The sequence below is a fragment of the Moschus berezovskii genome, chromosome 9 (genome assembly GCF_049115385.1).
Source record: "Moschus berezovskii isolate FMDL1 chromosome 9, NW_MosBer_1.0, whole genome shotgun sequence".
In the NCBI taxonomy this organism is placed as follows: Eukaryota; Metazoa; Chordata; class Mammalia; order Artiodactyla; family Moschidae; genus Moschus; species Moschus berezovskii.
Window position 1 is genome coordinate 89,700,331 of NC_142468.1, and position 21,945 is coordinate 89,722,275.

The 21,945-nt window shown below is 42.7% G+C and overlaps 1 protein-coding gene across 5 annotated transcripts in view; it reads left to right on the forward strand.

Annotated features, from left to right (window-relative positions):
* Positions 1–1,223: 1,223 nt before the first annotated feature.
* Positions 1,224–21,945, forward strand: part of MAP2K5 (mitogen-activated protein kinase kinase 5) — a 278,537-nt gene continuing 257,815 nt past the window's right edge. For 2 of the 5 annotated variants that reach the window (XM_055437356.2, XM_055437357.2), the window contains exons 1-2: positions 1,229–1,948; positions 9,027–9,075. In XM_055437356.2, coding sequence (XP_055293331.1) covers positions 1,814–1,948; positions 9,027–9,075 — 184 coding nt within the window. In that variant the 5' untranslated portion in view covers positions 1,229–1,813. Of the gene's footprint in view, positions 1,949–9,026; positions 9,076–21,945 lie in introns of all 5 variants that reach the window. The other 3 variants (XM_055437358.2, XM_055437355.2, XM_055437354.2) reach the window with 3 other exon arrangements.

The window sequence follows — 21,945 nt, forward strand, 5'->3', positions numbered from 1 at the left end:
CAGACTGATGTGCAGGTGGAAAGGGGCAATTCTTTGACTATCTGGAGGATCTGACTAAATGAATTTCCTCCTAAGCTATTAATTTACAATAACTGAAAAGAGATAATTTATATCATACAATGGACTTTCAAATTAAATATAAAAGGAACACAGGTAGAGAAAATATGCAGAAAAATTGGTATTATATCAAAACTGACAAATATTTAAATGATTTTTTTGGTTGCATTCATCAACTGACTGTGAGAGGGAAATAACACTCCTCACCCGAATTTATACAAACTTCAGTCCCCCAATGTAAAGCGATATGTAGGTTTTTCTTAGAGATAAAGGACGAAACAATTTGTAAGCGAACTTCCATATAGGCGTCATAGATCAACAAAATTGTGCATTTAAAAATCTGAGGCTAACAATTATTTAAAAATAATCAAGGGTTATTGCTACTGCCTGTGATATTACCGATTGTGTAAACATTGCTGTCTAGGTGAAAATTTATGGACTGTCTAGGATATTTTTTGCAACGGTTTAATAGGAAAAGATGATGCCACAACGCCAAATGTCCCTAGGCAGTTTAACCTCTTCACTGAATTTCTTTCCTGTTGCTTTTCAAAAGGGGGCTGTTTGCTATTTTAGGGCAACCGTGGGGTAAAGAACCTCACTGAAAAATCCACACTCACATTGCTCATTTGGGAGACAGATGATCTCTAGATCTGTATCTTGGAAGAAGGAAAAAAGGCAGCCTTGTCCTTGATCATTTGATGCACAAACTCCGCGAATATTTAAGTACACGGGCTGATAAAGCAAAAATTAACGAGAGTTGCAGTTCTATTTTTTCTAGGCTTCTGTACAGGCAAACAGTACTCATTTTTAGTCATCAATCGGCTTTTGGCGGACCCCTGCCCTAGTTCACTTTCCTCCTTCTTTTGTTAGATGCCTTTACCTCGACGACTTTAATCAGGATCGGGAAAGGAAAGCAACGTCTCCGTGGACGGTCGCTTCGCGACCTCTCGGGTCTCGGGACAGAGTATTCCACTTGATACCGTCACTCCAGACGCAGCACCAAGCGCTTGCTCCTCTGGTCCCGCCCCGCGACGCGCGGGGGCGGGGACGGCCGGGAGCTGCCCTCTTCCAACATGGCGTCGCGGGAGGCGGGTCCGCTCTCCGGCTCCCGGGGTTCCGGCGCCGCGCGTTTTGGTTCCGGAGTAACAGTGCCCTCGCCGCTGCCTTCCCCCTCCTGTCGCCGCCGCCGCCGCCGCCGAGACGCTGGCCTCGGATGGCCGCAGCTGAGTCGCGCGCCCCGCGCACTTTGGCTGAGGTGGGGCAGAGGGCTCGTCCCCGGCCTTCCCGGGACGGTCCGCTCGGCTTTCTTTTGGTCCGACGGCCCTGGGACTCCTTCCTAACAGCCCCTCACTGAGTCCCCCCAAGTCGGGGACCCTCAGCTCCCCTTAAGGAGGAGCGGACACCTGCCGCTGTATCTCCCTAAAACGGGGTCCTCTCTTTGCCGTCCCCTCACCCCCACACAGACGGCAGAGAGCTTCACCATCCCGTTTGCCATCTTCTCCAACTCCAGAACCTTCTGACCTCCGCTAGTTCCTCCTGGCTTCTGCCCCTTACCGCGTCCACGCTCAACGGGAGACGTCCCTCAGCCCCCTACAGCCTGGGCCTGGCTCCGAGCCTGCGGGCGGCTTCCGGACCACGTCCTCTCTTCCACCCTCCTGCTCTGACCCTCGGTCCTCTTGTCACCTCTTGGCGCCCCCCACGTCTAACCAGGGGGGAGGGGGCCCCCCTACCAGGATGTGAGCCCCTTTAACCTGTAATGCTGTGGCTGCTCCTTGGCCCCTTCCATGCCATGGAGAACCAAGTGCTGGTGATTCGCATCAAGATTCCCAATAGTGGAGCGGTGGACTGGACAGTGCACTCTGGGCCGCAGCTACTCTTCAGGGATGTGCTGGTGAGTGCTAATCTCAGTGTGTCAGTCCTAAAGAGTTGGGGGAGGCATTTGTGGGGTAGTCAGCGCTGTGATCACCGAATCTTACCCTGGTGGCCTGAGCTAGTGATGTTGCTGGCCTGAGCTAGTGACCATTGCTGTCCTCCATGTGGGGGCAGTTTTATTGCTTCCACAGGCATTGATTAATTGCATGGACTGAAATCTGACAAGTGTTGAGGTCCCTGGGGAAGTAGAGATGAATCAGATTGGACCCCTGCCCTCAAGGAACTCAGCCTGGACTGGGATGAAATTTTTTACACAGAAGCAGCCAACTGAGATACAAAAAGTTGAATCTAGAATGTGGAATGTCCCTGGCCGGATTCCAGGTCTTTCTACTGAGTTCTCTAAACTTGGTAACTAGTGGAAAAGAGAAAGAAGACAAGCCTAACCAATCACGTTTTAGCAAACCTAAAGTGTCCTAAATTTTAAGATAGTGTTTTATGTAAAGAAAGAAGGAGAAGTAAAACGAAGAAAAAATGCAGCCCATTAAACTATGACATGCCATACACTGTACAAAACCCAATTTCAGAGATGTTAAAATAGAGGTGTTATTTCAGAGATGTTAAAATGTACTTTTAAGACTCAGTAAAGCCTTACTTTCATAATAAATATTCAAACTGTATTTCAAATAAAATGGAATGTTAGACTTGGCACTTAGCTTTCTTTACAGTCCAACTCTCACATTCATACATGACTACTGGAAAAACCATAGCTTTGACTAGAAGGACCTTTGTAGGCAAAGTAATGTCTCTGCTTTTTAATATTCTGTCTAGGTTGGTCATAACTTTTCTTCCAAGGAGCACGCATCTTTTAATTCATGGCTGCAGTCACCATCTGCAGTAATTTTGGAGCCCCAAAGAATAAAGTCTGTCACTGTTTCCATTGTTTTCTCATCGTTTCCATTGTTTTCTCATCTAATTGCCATGAAGTGGTGGGACCGGATGCCATGGTCTTTTTTTTTGAATGTTGAGTTTTAAGTTAGCTTTTTCACTCTTCTCTTTCACTTTCATCAAGAGGCTCTTTAGTTTTTCTTTGCTTTCTGCTGTAAGGGTGGTGTCATCTGCCTATCTGAGGTTATTGATATTTCTCCTGGCAATCTTGATTCTAGCTTGTGCTTCATCCAGCCCAGCATTTTGTATGATGTACTCTGCATATAAGTTAAATAAGCAGGGTGACAATATACAGCCTTGACATACTCCTTTCCCAATTCGGAATCAGCCTATTATTCCATGTCCAGTTCTGACTGTTGCTTCTTGACCTCTTCCTTCATGGTAAGGCCCAAACTCCTTGGCATGGTCCTCTGGACCCGTCTTGATTGGCTCATGCCTGCCTGGCACCAGCTTCATCTCTCACTGCACCCACATGAGCATCCTGTCCTCCAGATGTATAGAATTAACCTTGAGTTCTCCAAGGTGCCCAGGCCATGTCCACTTGACCTCTTGCTTTAGCTAGCCCGCTCCTACCTGTCCTTCAGAGTCGAGCTTCACTTTTCCTCTGCGTTGGTCTTGGTCACATGCCCCTCCTCTGTGTACCCACAACTTTGTCCTGGCAAAGTACATGGGTTTTGTGCTAATTTTGTTGGTCCCTTCCACTAGATGATTAAATTCTAGAGGAGAGACTTCTCTGTTTCTGGTGCTACCTCGGACCCTGAAAGATTTGTTTATGAGGGCGCTTCAAAGAGAATGCACACCATTATGGTTTTGTGGACAGCACACTAGGTTTTGAATCAAGAACTTTGGATTTAACTATAACTAGGCAAGTCACTGGGAGAAGGCAATGGCACCCCAGTCCAGTACTCTTGTCTGGGAAATCCCATGGATGGAGGAGCCTGCTAGGCTATAGTCCATGGGGTCGCGAAGAGTCAGACTCGACTGAGCGGTTTCACTTTCACTTTTCACTTTCATTTGCTGGAGAAGGAAGTGGAAACCCACTCCAGTGTTCTTGCCTGGAGAATCCCAGGGACGGGGGAGCCTGGCAGGCTGCCGTCTATGGGGTCGCACGGAGTCGGACACGACTGATGTGGCAGCAGCAGCAGGCAAGTCACTGTTCTTCTCTGAGCCTCAGTTTTCTTGCTTGTAAATTAGGAGGAATGATACCTGCCTCAAAGACTTCTGAAGGTTAACTGAGATTGTGTCTTTGATGAGAAAGACATGAGATTTCTTTGACTTTACTCATTTGAGACAACAGAAGGTATTCTTTTAAGTAGAATGGTGGTTGTTGTTTAGTCAGTGGTGTCCAACCCTTTGCAAACCCATGGACTGTAGCCCTCCAGGCTTCTCTGTCCATGGGATTTCCCAGGCAAGAGTACTGGAGTGAGTTGGCCTATGTTCTCCAAGGTATCATCCCGACCCAGGGATTTAACCTGTATTTTCTCCTGCGTTGGCAGGTGGATTCTTTACCACTGAGCCACCAGTAGAATGAGCCCAAGTAGAATGGTACAGTGTTTGAAACAGACTCTTGAGCCAGGCTGACTGGGTTTAAATCGCAAGCCTTACCGTACTAACTTGAGCAAATGTCTTCTGTGTCTCAGTTTCTTCACTGGTAAAAAGAAAACAAAATAGGGTTGGGGGATAAAAGTAGTGCCAACCTCATAGTTCTAGGGCAGTTGATACCTGTTGATACTTCCAACAACCTAGAGCTTACTAAGTTCTAAGTGTTTTTGTTATAGCAACAGAAGAGATAGGGCCTGGGCATCTCTTAGTTGTACATTGGCTCAAGGATGACTGGCCTAAAAGTAAACCTTGCACAAACAGTTCCACGATTGAGAGCTCAGAGTGCAAGGTGCCTTTACACATGCTAACTCAGATAAGCTCAGGTGGAGCATATTATGTTGGGAAAGCCTGATGCAGGGCTCGTGACAGTGGGTGCTGTGCAGTATATCAAGTTATTTGAACTGCAAGCTCAAATCTTGCAGGACCCCTGGGCTCTCTTTTGTAGGTTTTCCTGCAGCAAGAAACCAACAGTCCGCATCAGCATTTTTGGCTGGGAACCTTAAAATTTTAAGCCAGATGAAACCTGCGCTGTTCCCCTCCATCTGATGTAACTGTCCTCATGTCATTTTTCAAATGAGGACTCGTGAAACCCAGATGAGAAAAATGATAAAGCCACACAGCTGGTTCATGGCAGAACCAGACACGGAAGCCAGAAGCAGTTTGCAGTCACTGAGTCACCTGGAGCGGAGGGTGTTTTGGACTTAGAGTCAGTAGTTGAGGGCACCACTCATAGTTCTACTGAATGGCTGGGACTCCCTGGGCAAGTCGCTGGGCCTCTCTGGTGGCTGTGTCCTTTGTCTGAAATAGTTGGGGACTGGCTGCCTTGTGAAGTAGGCCCAGCTGGTCCTCTCGGGCAGAGGCACCTGGGTTGTCTGTTTTTCAGCTTTCTGTGTGTCCCCTGTTTTTTGGCGACACAGTCCCCAGTTTGGGGACAGTTGTGCAGGAGGTCTGGATTAGTGTGTGGTAGGAGAGCGCATTCCCCCTTTCCTCTGAACCCTCTCTCCCAGGTTCCAGTCTGCATTTCCTCTTATCTGTGAAGTATCTGTCTTAACTGAGCCTGTGATTTCTCCTGCCTTCTAACAACTACTATTTGCTAGTTTATGTCTTTTGTTTGGCCCTTTTATCATACTGTGCGTGCTTGTTCCTTGGTCGTGTCCAACTCTTTCCAACCCTGTGGACTGTAGCCTGCTAAGCTCCTCTGTCCGTGGGATTTCCCAGGCAAGAATGAAAGTGGGTTGCCGTTTTCTTCTCCAGGGGATCTTTCCTGACCCAGGGGTAGGACTCGCGTCTGCTGCATTGCAGGCAGATTCTTTACCAGCTGAGCCATCGGGGGACTGTAAGTACTCTGAATTGTTAGTCCTTTAGGTTTGTCCCTATTTTTGTGACAGATTATAATCTTCCTGACGTCGAGGAGTGAGTCTTATTCTTCTATTGCCTACAGTTTTGTTATCTTTGTGCTCCTGGCATGTTGTGGTTGCTCCCTTATATTTTTGCTTTGCCATTTGTTTGACTGAAGGGAAGGAGAGGAAAATGATCAAGAAATGATCATCATCCAGTTGTGTAAACCCGTGTGCTGTTTTGAAACCTTCTTTGCTGCTGCTGCTGAGTCACTTCAGTCGTGTCCGACTCTGTGTGACCCCATACACGGAAGCCCACCAGGCTCCCCCGTCCCTGGGATTCTCCAGGCAAGAACACTGGAGTTGAAACCTTCTTTAGGTTGGGTAAAATGTTGAGAATAAGACAGGGGCATTTTGAAATTAATCACTTAAAACACAACTGGGAAATATGCATAAAGTTGGATGTGCCTGCTTAGAAAAGACCAGGAGATAGTGTTTTATTTCCAGCTTTTTACCCCTTTGTCATCACGATAGCTCCACTTTATTTGCCTTAACAACAGAACAAGGTGGCTGGTTATGTTCATGTGATTCTCATGATTCTCTCACGATTCTTGCTTTTTCTTTCTCCATGTTGGATGTAAAGTTTGTGTGGCTCCTTGTTTATGTTGATGGGCTAAGGAGGCCGTTGCTGCCCAGCAGTGTGTTCAAATAGTTGTTAGAAATTTGTCATTTGATGGGTATCTGCTATTCTTAAGCAGGAGGGATCCTAAGTTAGTTTGTTAATTCTGTAGGGTTCACACCTCGAGATTGGTTGTCTGAAAGTAAGCAGTTATAACCTAGACTTGGAGAGTTGGGAAGGTGAAGGGTGTTCGCCCTTCTCTCCCCGCTTTTAAACCAATACTGACTAGTTCTCGGTAAATGCATAGAAGGATTAAGTGAACCAGAGATCATCCTCTATTAGTTGTTGTGTGCTGAAATTTGGGGTTTTGTTATGAGCTAAGATTTGTAATGTTCCAGTCACCAGTGACTGTTTTATTTATTTAACAGACACTAATACTGCCTTAACATGTGCTAGACACTGTTGTAAGCACTTTACAAATATTAACTTAGTCCTACAGGATAGGTACGGTTATGATCTCATCTTACACAGAAAGAAATGGAGGCCCAGAGAGATCCAGTCACTCAGTGCCTGAACAGCAGAGCCAAGGTCCAAGCCTAGCAGTTTGGCTCTCCTCTACACTCTAAGGCTTTGCACTGGTTGCCTGTGTATTCCATATGAACTCAGCAGTTTTCATTTACCTGTCAAAAGAAACTTTCTACCTACAAATATCTAGAAAGATTTTTTTCAATACTAAAATCTTTTACAGATACTTCCTCAAAAAGTTGTTTCATTTGCTAAGACTAAAGGAAAAAAAATCTCTTGGCTCTAATGAGTGAGGACTGCCTAAGATAGTTCCTTTTGATCAATTTTATATGCAGAGCTTTACTTAAAACACGCACACATACACAGAGTAGAGACTAGGCTATTATGCAAATTGCCACTGCAGCAAAAGCTTCTAAAGAACTGCGTTTAGAAGGAAGTTGCAGCCACCACACTGCTAAGTGCCCTGCTTGGAAGGGCTGTGGGCGCCCTGCCGAGAAATACTGCTAGCAGCTTTGTCATCTGGTGCCTGGTCCCAGTTGTGGCACAGCCCAGGAGGGACATTGTAGCAGAGCTCCCCAAGAGCAATGAAGTGTGTAGACCGTTTGGGTTGGGCTGGACATCATGGAGGGTCACTTTTCCCAGAGCTGTTTCTCGAAGGTGTTCTGTACCCCTTTAAATAAACCGTCTCTGTAGACTATTTTTCAAGTGTTTTTAACTTTACAGGCTCATTAAAACATTGATACCAAGTTATATGCACTTCTTTTGTAGGCTAAATTAACTACATAATAGATTAACTATTTTGATGTCATTAAATATGTTTTTCAGTTGCACAGAGTAGAAAGTTGATGATTCTTTGTATTAAATGTAGTAGTATAGATTTACATCATCATCATGGAAACTTGTTTTTTGAACTCTTCCTATTATGAGTGCAAGGCATGGTATTGTTATTTATATGTCAAGAACTACATTTGTTGAAGATCTATGGTGTATTAGGTTAGTTCATGTTTATTACATTATTTAATACTTTTTTACATTATCTCCATGGTTCAGTGGTAAAGAATCTGCCTGCCAGTGCGGGTGGTGCAGGAGACATTGGTTCGATCTGTGGGTCAGGAAGACCCCCTGGAGGAAGAAATGGCAACCCACTCCAGTATTCTTGCCTAGAAGATCCCATGAACAGAGGAGCCTGATGGGCTGTAGTTCATGGGGTTGCAAAGAGTAGGACATGACTTAGTGACTGAGCATGAACGCAAGTACCAATAGCATTATAGACCCATACTGGGGGATAATCAAATTCAGGCTCAGAGAGGATGAGTAATTTGTTCCCAGTCACGCAGCTTGTTTAGTGCAGAGCTGAGATTCAGGTTCAGGCCAGTCTGACTCCTGAAACCTCTTTTTCTCCTAACAGTACATTCCTTCTGTAGCTTCCCATAGAAGAAACCATTTTTTTTTTTTTTTTGGTAAATGCACAGCAATGTACTTGTCTATGCTGTTGCTGCTGCTGCTGCTGCTGCTAAGTCACTTCAGTCGTATCCGACTCTGTGTGACACCATAGACGGAAGCCCACCAGGCTACCCCATCCCTGGGATTCTTCAGGCAAGAACCCTGGAGTGGGTTGCCATTTCCTTCTGCAATGTGTGAAAGTGAAAAGTGAAAGTGAAAAGTGAAAGTGAAGTCGCTTAGTTGTGTCCGACCCTTAGTGACCCCACGGACTGCAGCCTACCAGGCTTCTCCATCCATGGGATTTTCCAGGCGAGAGTACTGGAGTGGCTTGCCATTGCCTTCTCCGTCTATGTTGTTGAATCCAGGGTAAAAGCTTACATCATTGATACAGAGTGGAAAGGACTTTTTAATGAGCCCCTCCCCTAGAAAAGGTTTAAACTCTAGAATAGAGATTTAAACTCTGGACCTAGATTGCTGGGCTAAGTGTGATTATGTGCTAATGTTTTTATAGTTTATGCCGACATTTCAAAAATCTTTTCCAGGTTCACATATTTCCTCTAGGATTTGCCACATGTTAGCAGTAAAGAAGATGGCTAATTGTGTTTCTTTATTCTTTCTTTGTTTAGGATGTGATAGGCCAGGTTCTGCCTGAAGCAACAACCACAGCATTTGAATGTAAGTCTGGGTTATATACTTTGACGGTTTCTTTCTGCAGTAATTTTTCAAAGGGTTTATGGGTTGCGTTACTTTAGAAACTGACAAAAGCAGATTATTTATGATCATCATATGGTACATTTAAATATTTATAAATTAATGCAAGTTTAATGATGATACTGAACCGAGTAATATTTTCTTATTTAATCATATCTTGGGTGTACATATTTCTATAATATAGCTTTAATTACCAGCATGACCTTTATCTGCTCTTGCTCCTCACTGTAATAATATTGTAGGACAAAATGAAACGTGTAAACTACCTGTAGGCCAGTGATTATTGATGAAAAGATTTTAATCCTTTGCTACCTTAAAGCAGCCACAGAGTAGAGCAATTCAGTGACTGTTGCGTGGAATAATTCTGCTTCAGTGGGTCTTGGCAAGGCTTTTGGATGGGAACAGCGACACTTCAGGTCTTGAGTTCATTTCCCAAGCCCCCCGCTTAACCAATTGGCTTGGGGCCTGGGGTGGGGGCAGGGTGTACTAGAAAACTGGTTTTGACATAAGCCAGGGGGATGTGAAGGGCTGAGCAGGATGAGAGTTTAGTCAGTAGAACAGGGCCTCTGGTGTTGGGAAGGATAAAGAAAGGTTTGTAACTGTGGCCCCATCTTTTACTAAAGATGTGGTCTGCTTTTCCCTGTGGAAAAATGTACAGTTTCTCCACATGATTGTATCTTTTTTGTTCTTGTTTTCTGAGCAGATGGTTAATGACAGAGAGTACAAGGTCCTCTCTTTTATTTGTGTTCTCTTGGAGACAGTTTGACAATACTTACCAAAATAAAGAATGTTCAAAACCTTTGACTGGACAGATCCACTTTTAGGAAACTCTCCAACAGAAAAACCTACACATGTCTTGAATGCCCTTCAAACAAAGCGTTCATTGTGAAATTTTTTTTTTTTTCTTTAATTTTGGCTGCTCTGTAAGGCTTGTGGGATCTCAGTTCCCTGACCAGGGATTGAACCTGGGCCACAGCAGTGAAAGCATCAAACCCTAACCACTCGGCCACAGGGAATTCCCTGGAATTATTTTTAAAAGCAAAAAATTTAGAGGTAAGCTAAATGCCTAGAATAATTAATTAAGAATTTTAAACATTGACATGGAATATATTTGGGATATACTGTTAATAAGCAGAATACATATGGTATGATCCCATTTTGATTAAATGTAGTATGATCCCATATTTATTCCCTACTTCCACATCCCAACTTCCCAAGCCCTCTGCAGTGCTTTCCAGTGGTTTCTCCTAAAAAGCAGACTTGGGGCTGTAGTGGGGGAAGAGTTGACCGACTGAACACACTTCCTGCTTTATCTCTGTCTTTATTTCTATTTCAGTATTCTCTGTTGAATATTTTTCAGCAATCACTTCATGGTTTTAAAAGCTACTTGAGTCAAACTCTTAAAATAATTAGTAAAGAAGAGTATTGTATTAACCACACTGAAATCCATGTACTACTGAAAAATAGTATGTATATCTGAAATACATGTTAGTGTCGCAAGCTCTTCAGATGCCTTGCGGTAACTCCTTGGGGGTGCCAAGGATTTCATGGATGGTCTGGTAATTAACATTTGGGGTACTTAACTGTTGCCAGATTTTGTGTTAAGAGTGTTTCATGGGTTATCTCATTTAATTTAACCTTCACAAGATCCCCATGAAGTACTTTGAAGGACTGTTATTTGTTCTGTGCTACTTGAGGACATCTCCTCTAAGTAACTTAAGTCTCACAGTTAGTAGGTGATAAAGTGGAATTTCTCATGTGTATATTCTCAGCCACTGTCAAGACTTATTCTAAGAGTTGTCATAATTTTTGATGTTGTGCATTCTGATTGTTTTTAGGTGAGGCAAAAAAGAATCTTACTTTGCTTTTTCTACTTCTCCCTTTCTGTATCCCTCCAAGTGGCTCAATGTACCTGTGCCTTTCTGGCTCAGAGTCAGGGTTCATAGTAGTTTGCTGATTATTTTAGCTATCATTTATTGATGCAGGTCAGGAAGCAACGATTAGAACTGGACATGGAACAACGGACTGGTTCCAAATAGGAAAAGGAGTATGTCAAGGCTGCATATTGTCACCCTGCTTATTAAACTTATATACAGAGTACATCATGAGAAATGCTGGGCTGGAGGAAGCACAAGCTGGAATCCAGATTGCCAGGAGAAATATCAATAACCTCAGATATGCAGTTGACACCACCCTTATGGCAGAAAGTGAAGAACTAAAGAGCCTCTTGATGAAAGTGAAAGAGGAGAGTGAAAGAGTTGGCTTAAAGCTCAACATTCAGAAAACAAAGATCATGGCATTCGGTCCTATCATTTCATGATGGGAAACAGTGGAAACAGTGGCAGACTATTTTTTTGTGCTCCAAAATCACTGCAGATGGTGATTGAAGCCATGAAACTGAAAGATGCTTACTGCTTGGAAGGAAAGTTATGACCAACATAGACAGCGTATTAAAAAAGCAGAGATATTACTTTGCCAACAAAGGTCTGTCTAGTCAAGGCTATGGTTTTTCCAGTAGTCATGTATGGATGTGAGAGTTGGACTATAAAGAAAGCTTAGCACCAAAGAATTGATGCTTTTGAACTGTGGTGTTGGAGAAGACTCTTGAGAGTCCCTTAGACTGCAAGGAGATCCAACCAGTCCATCCTAAAGGAAATCAGTCCTGAGTGTTCATTGGAAAGACTAATGTTGAAGCTGAAACTCCAATACTTGGTCACCTGATGGAAAGAGCTGACTCATTTGAAAAGGCCTCCAAGCTGGGAAAGATTGAGGGCAGGAGGAGAAGGGGACGACAGAGAATGAGATGGTTGGATATCATCACTGACTCAATGGGCATGAGTTTGGGTAAACTCCGGGAGTTGGTGATGGATAGGGAGGCCGGGCATGCTGCAGTCCATGAGCGACTGAATTGAACTGAACTAATTGATGGGCTGCTGTGTGCCAGACAGACAGTGTTCTTGATGATGTACCTGCATTGTTGCTAATCTTTGCCATAATTGTGTAAGGTAGGAAAATTACACTTGTGAGGAAACTGAAACTCAGAGACATAAAGAGATTGTTGAAAGTGATCAGCTAGGAAGTGGTGAAGTGAAAGTCTCTTAGTCGTGTCCGACTCTTTGTAACTTCATGGACTGTCGGCTACCAGGCTCCTCAGCAGACAGTCCATGGAGTTTTTCAGGCAAGAGTACTGGAGTGGGTTGCCATTTCCTTCTCCAGGGGATCTTCCCAACCCAGGGATCGAACCCGGGTCTCCCTTATTGCAGACAGACGCTTTACCATCTGAGTCACAGGGAAGGCCTAGAAAGTAGTAGAGTCCATATCTAAATACAGTTCTATTTTGAGCATGAAACTTGCAGCCTTTGTAACCAAGTATGTTGAAAGCCTGTGAGGGGTGTTAAGTGTGGTTTATGAGTATGATGGAACAACAAGTTCCGTCTTAAATAAGTAAAACTTTGATCAAATAAATATTTATGGTAATATATTTAACACTGAAAAGTATACTTAACACTAACAGAAGAAATGTTTAAACTTCTAGGTTTAACTTCTTAGAGATCTTTACTTTTCCCCCCACAGCAAGGGCAGTGGCTCTATACCCATTAGCTTTTGGACCCGTTTTAGGTGGCAAGAATAAGAACAAAAGTACACAGAAACAAAGTAATGATAGTTCTTCGTTTTATTGTGTTCAGATTGTTGTGGACTTTCCATTATAGACTTAAAATCCTATGCGGGCTTCTTTCATGAGTGTTCTAGGGTAACTTTATTTTCTGTACCAAAGATCCATACTAATGAATGAAATTTATGTGCAAAAAATATTGATGGTTGGAAAGATGTAGTTTATATGCTAATTTGCTGAAATGTTCACTCTCTTTCAGTAGTTTATGGTATGATGGAACAAATCTTGAATAAATAAAACTTTAAAATATTTATGGTAATATATTTAAGGCTGCTTAGTGCAGTGGTTTGGTTACTAATTTGTGTCCAACTCTTTGGGACCCCATGGGCTGTAGCCTGTTGGGCTCCTTTGTCCATGGGATTCCCCAGGCAAGAATATTGAATAGGTTGCCAGTTTCTTCTCCAGGGGATCTTCCTGACACAGGGATCAAACCTAGGTCTCCTCCATTGCAGGTGGTCTCCTGCATCGCAGGTGGATTCTTTACCAACTGAGCCACCAGGGAAGCCCTGCAAAGTATACCCACTGAAAAAGACTCTGATGCTGGGAGGGATTGGGGGCAGGAGAAGGGGACGACAGAGGATGAGATGGCTGAATGGCATCACTGACTCGATGGAGTTGAGTCTGAGTGAATTCCGGGAGTTGGTGATGGACAGGGAGGCCTGGAGTGCTGTGGGGTCGCAAAGAGTCGGACACAACTGAGCGACTGAACTGAACTGAACCTATATAAGAGAGGTGGTATTATATTTAGTGATATAATTAAGTGACGAGAGAAAGGATAGTGTCAAATTTACCTGTTCTACTAAATGCAGAGAAAAAGAGTAAGTGGAAAAGAGAGGAAGCGTTAAGGCTCTCTTACTGAAAGTTCAGTTCTGAGAAATGCCATCTTGATGGTGAAACCCCCAGTCCCCACAGATGTGGTTCATCTCTTGGGGCACTTCACTGGAGCAGGTGATAGGGGTCACGTTTTATTTCACTCTGGCTCTTTTCTTAGTACAGTGGGCCCTGTATATCCACAGGTTCCACATCTGCCAATTGTATGGCACCATTTTATGTAAGAGACTTCATGGTCCATGGATTTTGGTATCCTGTTTGTGATGGAGCGGGAGGGATGTGGTTCTGGAACTAATACCCTTTGCATACTGAGGAACAAGTATACTTTGTGCCTTGTAGAAACACCCTTGTTGAATAAGATGGAATGTATATATGTCCATATTCAAAAGAGAATTGTAAAATGCATGTAACCTAAAGTTAAGTAAACAATTTGCTTTTCTTTTTTTTGATTATTCATGCAGTTATTCAGCCATGGGATATAACTGGTTCAGTTCAGTTCAGTTCAGTTCAGTTGCTCAGTCGTGTCCAACTCTTTGCGACCCCATGAATCACAGCATGCCAGGCCTTCCTGTCCATCACCAACTCCCGGAGTTCACTCAAACTCATGTCATAGAGTCGGTGATGCCATCCAGCCATCTCATTCTCTGTTGTCCCTGTCTCTTCCTGCCCCCAATCCTTCCCAGCATCAGAGTCTTTTCCAGTGAGTCAACTCGTCGCATGAGGTGGCCAAAGTATTGCAGTTTCAGCTTTAGCATCAGTCCTTCCAATGAACACCCAGGATTGATCTCCCTTAGAATGGAATGGTTGGATCTCCTTGCCATACAAGGGACTCTCAAGAGTCTTCTCCAGCACCACAGTTCAAAAGCATCAATTCTTCAGCAGTCAGCTTTCTTCACAGTCCAACTCTCATATCCATACATGACCACTGGAAAAACCATAGCCTTGACTAGGTGGACCTTGGTTGGCAAAGTAATGTCTCTACTTTTTAATATGCTATCTAGGTTGGTCATAACTTTCCTTCCAAGGAGTAAGCGTCTTTTAATTTCATGGCTGCAGTCAGCATCCACAGGGTTGGTGGTAGGCAATTCGGGATCCAAAATCAAATTCCCACACTTGTCCTGAGAGGGCAGAGGGTCTGTAAGTGGCTATATTCTTTCTGATTTCTATTCCTGGGGATAGCGTTTCCAAGGGGATTTAGGGGTGAATGAGGGGACATGACTGAGCGACTGAACTGAACTGAACTAAACTGAGGGGAAGGAGTCCCATTCGTGCCAGACTTACTTTTTGGACTAATGGCCTCAAACCTCTTTTTCTTTTTACCACTTTTAGGTGAAAGTACTACTTTTCAATATATAGTGTCTAGTTTTTTTTTTTTTTTTAAGTTAAGAAGATGATCTTAAAAAAATTTCAGTCAGTATCAAAATAAAGGGAGAAGTCCCCATCCCCAATCCCCTAGTTAGCAGTTTCTTCTGTATCCTTCCAGATATTTCCTTGTATATGATTTATACAATATTGGAGCTAGTTGCCCCTGCCATTATTTAATAGTATATATTTGGTCTCTTTCTAATGTAAACGTATACAAATCAACTTCATTCTTTTGGATACTCTTATGGCTATGACTTAATTTATTTAACCTGTTGATGGACTAGTTTTAAGTTTAAGACGTTTTCAGTTTTTTTAGTAGCATTAGAAAAAAAAAATGCTGTAGTCAACAAGAGCATTGTCTCTTATGACTTTCCACGGTGTAGAAATGGATTTGGAGCTACTGAAACAAAGATTTCCATATTTTATGTTTTAATAGCTGTTTCCATGTTGTCCTCTAGAAGGCAGAGCCAATTTGCACTCCCACCAGCAGTGTTCAAGAATGCCCATTTCTCTCTGCCTTCACCAAATCAACTTTTTAGTTGATGTCAGTTTGAGATGTGAAAAAGATTATTATAATTTTATTTTGTATTTCTTCAATTATAAATGAGCTTGGGCATCTTTTCATTTATATTTTGGTCATTTGTATTTAATTTCTGTGAACTATTTATCACCTTTGCCCATTTTTCTATTTAGGTTATTTGTGTTTTTCTAGTTGACTGAAGAACTTTCCAATATTAAGAAAATTGGTCCTTTGTCTTAGATGTTGTATTTTTGTTTAGTTTATTGCTTTCATTTCAGCTTGTTTTGGTCTTTTTTTCCCTCTTTCTCTCTCTTTTTTTCCCATGGAGAAGTTTAAAATTTTTGCATGGTCTGGTTTGTTATATTTTGACTTCTGGATTTATGTCATGCTTCAAAAGGTCTACCACATTCCAAGATGTTGGAGAAACATTAATTCAGATTCTTTTTTCTTTCTACTTTAATGGGGTTAAATACACACTTTTAGGTATGTACGTAAATATGTATGTTCGTATCTGTATTCATGTGGATTCTTTTTCTTTAATAAAACAACATGTATTTTATTACAAAGGCAGAGGATTTTTTAAAAAATTTTTGTACCATCTCCAGTTTATTTTGGTGCAAGGAGGAGTCAGGTGGTGATCCAACTTTATTTTTCAAGAATTCAGACAGTTGATTCCATGCTGGTTATTGAATAATTTGTCTTTCCCCAGATATGAGAACACTTCTGAGATGAAGCTAAATTCCATAACCATAAAACATCTTGTATGTTTGAGTGTGTGAGCCCTATGTATGCTATAGGAGCTTGACATTCGTAAAGGTCCAAAGATCCCTGCTGATTTTCACATTTTCATTAGCAGATTAATGAGTGCACCAACACATGAGGTGAGGAAAGTCAGCTGTGCCTGCTAATGAGTTTCCTGCGCACATCAGTTACGTGTGTTCCTCTCCCTGGGTCTTCTCTAGACAAGTTACTAGTATAAAATTACAGTTGGGCTGGTGTTGCTGGACAGTAAAAATCTTACTGTTGACTTGATAGGTGTATTTTAAGTCTATATAGACAAATGCTGACTTATACCTATAAATACCATAAGGTCCCACTTTTCTGGGATACTCTGACGTCATATATTCTGATCTATAGCCCTCATATGGGTATCTTCACACTGGTCAAGCCGTGTGTCTGAGTTCTGGTTCAGAAAATATGACTTTAGGATAAATCTTTATTTTGTTTTTAACTGTGACCATTTTATACTCACTCTTCATTGAATAGAATCCTTTTCAGTTGTTTTATAAATTTCTGGGGAAAATGAAGCATTATTTTCTTACACTGTACCATATCGAAGAGCTAACTGTTTGCCTATAAGTAAAACTGGGTAGGTTAATGAAAAATTGTAATTCACATTAGTCTAAAATTCACTGAGTCTAAAAATTAACATGTAAGCTATATACAATGGAATATTTGTTGTCTTTGTTGAATCACTAAGTTGTGTCCAACTCTTTTGCAACCCCATGGACTATAGCCCGCCAGACTTCTCTATCCTGGATTTCCCAGGCAAGAATACTGGAGTGGGTTGCCATTTCCTTCGCCAGGGGATTCTTCCTGACCCTGGGATCAAGCTAATGTCTCTTGCATTGCAGGCAGATTCTTTACCCCTGAGCCACCAGGGAAGCCCACAGTGGAATATTACTTAGCCATAAAAAGAAGCAAAATAATGCCATTTGCAGCAACATGGATGGATGTAGAGATTGTCATACTGAGTGAAGTAAGTCAGACACAGAAAGACAAATATATAATATCAGTTACGTGTGGAATCTAAAAAAGGGGCATACTGCTGCTAAGTCGCTTCAGTCGTGTCCGACTCTGTGTGACCCCATAGACGGCAGCCCACCAGGCTCCCCCGTCCCTGGGATTCTCCAGGCAAGAACACTGGAGTGGGTTGCCATTTCCTTCTCCAATGTGTGAAAGTGAAAAGTGAAAGTGAAGTTGCTCAGTCATGTCTGACTCGTAGCGACCCCATGGACTGCAGCCTACCAGGCTCCTCTGTCCAAGGGATTTTCTAGGCAAGAGTACTGGAGTGGCTTGCCTTTGCTTCTCCGAAGGGGCATGCAGATGAGCTTATTTACAAAGCAGAAGTAGAATCACAAATGTAGAAAACAAATTTATGGTTATCGGGGCAGAGGCGGGTAGTGAGAGGGATAAACTGGAAGATTGAGATTGACGTATATACACTACTATATATAAAATAGGTAACTAACAAGAACCTACTGTATAGCACAGAGAACTCTACTCATTACTCTGTAGTGGCCTATATGGGAAAAGAATCTAAAAAAAGAGTGGTTATGTATTTATGTATAACTGATCACTTTGCTGTATACCTGTAATTCACACAACATTGTAAATCAACTATACTCCAATTAAAAAAAGAAAAACACAGGGGAAAAGACCATCCTGGATGTGGCCTGGAGATACCTTTTAGTGATCCATCAAAATATCTAATAAATGTTTTAAATGGTCCCCATTGCTGGTGGAAAAAAATTAACATGTAAGAGCTAATTGTATATTCTTAGAATTTGAGATGGTATAAAGGGGGCTTTAATTTAATTTAATTCTGAATGCAGAGTTCCAAAGAATAGCAAGGAGAGATAAGAAAGCCTTCCTCAGCGATCAATGCAAAGAAATAGAGGAAAACAACAGAATAGGAAAGACAAGAGATCTTTTCAAGGAAGTTAGAGATATCAAGGGAACATTTCATGCAAAGATGGGCTCGATAAAGGACAGAAATGGCATTGACCTAACAGAAGCAGAAGATATTAAGAAGAGGTGGCAAGAATACACAGAAGAACTGTACAAAAAAGATCTTCACGACGAAGATAATCACAGTGGCGTGATCACTCACCTGGAACCAGACATCTTGGAATGTGAAGTCAAGTGGGCCTTAGAGAGCATCACTACGAACAAAGCTAGTGGAGGTGATGGAATTCCAGTGGAGCTATTTCAAATCCTGAAAGATGATGCTGTGAAAGTGCTGCACTCAATATGCCAGCAAATTTGGAAAACTCAGCAGTGGCCACAGGACTGGAAAAGGTCAGTCTTCATTCCAATCCCAAAGAAAGGCAATGCCAAAGAATGCTCAAACTACTGCACAATGGCACTCATCTCACATGCTAGTAAAGTCATGCTCAAAATTCTCCAAGCCAGGCTTCAGCAATATGTGAACCGTGAACTCCTAGCTGTTCAAGCTGGTTTTAGAAAAGGCAGAGGCACCAGAGATCAAATAGCCAACATCCGCTGGATCATGGAGAAAGCAAGAGAGCTCCAGAAGAGCATCTATTTCTGCTTGATTGACTATGCCAAAGCCTTTGACTGTGTGGATCACAAGAAACTGTGGAACATTCTGAAAGAGATGGGAATCCCAGACCACCTGACCTGCCTCTTGAGAAACCTGTATGCAGGACAGGAAGCAACAGTTAGAACTGGACATGGAACAACAGACTGGTTCCAAATGGGAAAAGGAGTACGTCAAGGCTGTATATTGTCACCTTGCTTATTTAACTTATATGCAGAGTGCATCATGAGGAATGCTGGGCTGGAAGAAGCACAAGCTGGAATCAAGATTGCTGGGAGAAATATCAATAACCTCAGATATGCAGATGACACTACCCTTATGGCAGAAAGTGAAGAGGAACTCAAAAGCCTCTTGATGAAAGTAAAAGAGGAGAGTGAAAAGGCTGGCTTGAAGCTCAACATTCAGATAACAAAGATCATGGCATCTGGTCCCATCACTTCATGGAAAATAGATGGAAAAACAGTGGAAACAGTGTCAGACTTTATTTTTGGGGGCTCCAAAATCACTGCGGATGCTGATTGCAGCCATGAAGTTAAAAGACGCTTACTCCTTGGAAGGAAAGTTATGACCAACCTTGATAATATATTAAAAAGCAGAGACATTACTTTGCCAACAAAGGTCCGTCTAGTCAAGGCTATGGTTTTTCCCGTGGTCGTGTATGGATGTGAGAGTTGGACTGTGAAGAAAGCTGAGTGCCGAAGAATTGATGCTTTTGAACTGTGGTGTTGGAGAAGACTCTTGAGAGTCCCTTGTACTGCAAGGAGATCCAACCAGTCCATTCTAAGGGAGATCGATCCTGGGTGTTCATTGGAAGGACTGATGCTAAAGCTGAAACTGCAATACTTTGGCCACCTCATGCGACGAGTTGACTCACTGGAAAAGACTCTGATGCTGGGAAAGGTTGGGGGCGGGAGGAGAAGGGGACGACGGAGAATGAGATGGCTGGATGGCATCACCGACTCTGTGGACATGAGTTTGAGTGTACTCCGGGAGTTGGTGATGGACTGGAAGGCCTGGCCTCCTGTGATTCATGGGGTCGCGGAGAGTCGGACACGACTGACTGAACTGAACTGAATTTATTGAAATTCTGAAATATCACTATTGCAAAAAGTCCAAAACATTTTTAGTCTTATGAGAGTAGTTGTTAGTGGTAGTAGTAGATATTGGTAGTCTTATTAGTTAGTAGTAGTAGTAGTAAGTACTGGTAGTCTGGCTGTTCTACATGAGAATTTAGAATTTTAAGTCGTTTATCCAAGCACCAGGCTAGTTCCTTAAGGGCAGTAGATAGTGATGCTTGTTTTTGAGGTTTTTTTTTTGCTGCACCCCATGGCTTTCAGGACTTTAGTTCCCCATCCAGGAATTGAACTCATGCCCCCTACAGTGGAAGCACAGAGTATTAATCATTGGACCGCCAGGGAAGTTCCAGTACCACTCACTTTTGAGTCACTAGAAACCCAGCGTAGCACTTGGCACATGGTAAACTCTCAATTTGTGCTTCTGGAATATATGAATGGTTGAAGGAATGAAGTAATAAGGACTCGCCTTCTGTCTTTCATCCATCAGCAAATCCTGTTGACTCTACCTTTAAAATATATCCAGCTTGTAATGACTGCTCAAAATCTCAACTTAGTTTAGGCCACCATCACCTCTTCCCTGGACTAGGACAGTGGTCCCCTGACTTGTCTCCTGTTTCTGCTTTGCTTCCACATAGCCTCTTCCTCAGACTGCAGCCAAAGTGATTCTTTTAGAAATTAAGTGAGATCGCACTCAAGACCTTCCAGGGTTTCTTTCTCACTCAGGAGTGAAGGCCAAGTCCTGCACGGCCCTGCCCTTTCTCATCTGCCCCCAGCTCTACTCCATCATTACTCCTGTGAACTCGGCTCTCTCTCCTCCATCTTATTCTCAATCTGTTCCAGCTACTCTGGCTTTCTTTTCATCTCTCAGGCATGTCAGATATTCTTCTGCCTCTCTGCCTGAAACATTCCTTCCCCAGATATCTGTGTGGTTCACCCCCTCATCCCTTTCAAGTCTTTCTCAAGTAGGATATAACCTCCGTGAGGGCAGGGATTTTCCTTTTTCCACTCTTGTTATCCCCAGTGTCCAGAACATTATGTGACATAATGGGCACTTAGATATTTTTTTTGAAAAGAAAGAGGAAGCAAAGAAGAAGGATTCAGGAGGTGGGAGGCATGGAGCTAAATTGAAACTCATGGATATGAAGATTTGGCCTTAGAAACTATGGCCTCCAGTCCTGACCAGATCTTAGACCCTGAGAAGGGTTCTAAACTTGACAGGTCTTCTGATAATTTCCTGTTGTTGTCTTTTTTAACCTCTATGACTCTGTTTTCATTTCTTTCCTCTTGCCTTAGAAAGATGCCTTTGCTGTAGTTCTAACTGACCCTTCTTACCTGGCACTGAAGTAATATGACATATGACAAATAAAGCACAGTATTGTCTTAAGTTTCTGTGGCTCTTGGCAGAAGCTAAATTATTTCTCTTGAAAGCTGACTTGAGCCCTGCCACTGCAGTGGGTGTAGTATGGCTGAGAGCTCCCCAGAATCTGCTGTTTGTCTGCTGTTTATTCAGTGGGAACTCTGCTTGCCATTCTGACCGCCCCTCACCTGAGGCTGCCTCTCCTCTATCAGGCCTTTATGTTCCTCCTCTTGGTTTCTCTTTTGGATTGCATGTTGCTTCAAAGGAAATCGCTACCAACATATGGCCTGTTATGATTCTCTTTTCCCAAACTCTGCCATTTTGTATATTTGTGACACACTGCAGATTTTGTGAAGATTGCTTCGTAATATTTGTTTACCATCTGCTGCACTCTATTTGGTATCTTGCTAGGATTTTTTTCCTCCATTTTAAGTGACATTAACAGAATCCAGCCAGTACATAGACTTTCTGGTTCTACTTTTGCTTCCCTAATGTGCTGGAAAATCATATTACTATGCTCCAGGCAACTGGAGAAGGCTGGAATTCTCATTGTGAACCAGTGTATCAGGGCACTTCCCTTCCCCCCTTCTTGGTCATATCTAGTAATGCTCTTTTGGTTAGATGGCAAAGAACCTCCATGTGTAAGAGAAAAAGAGTTCAAATTATTTT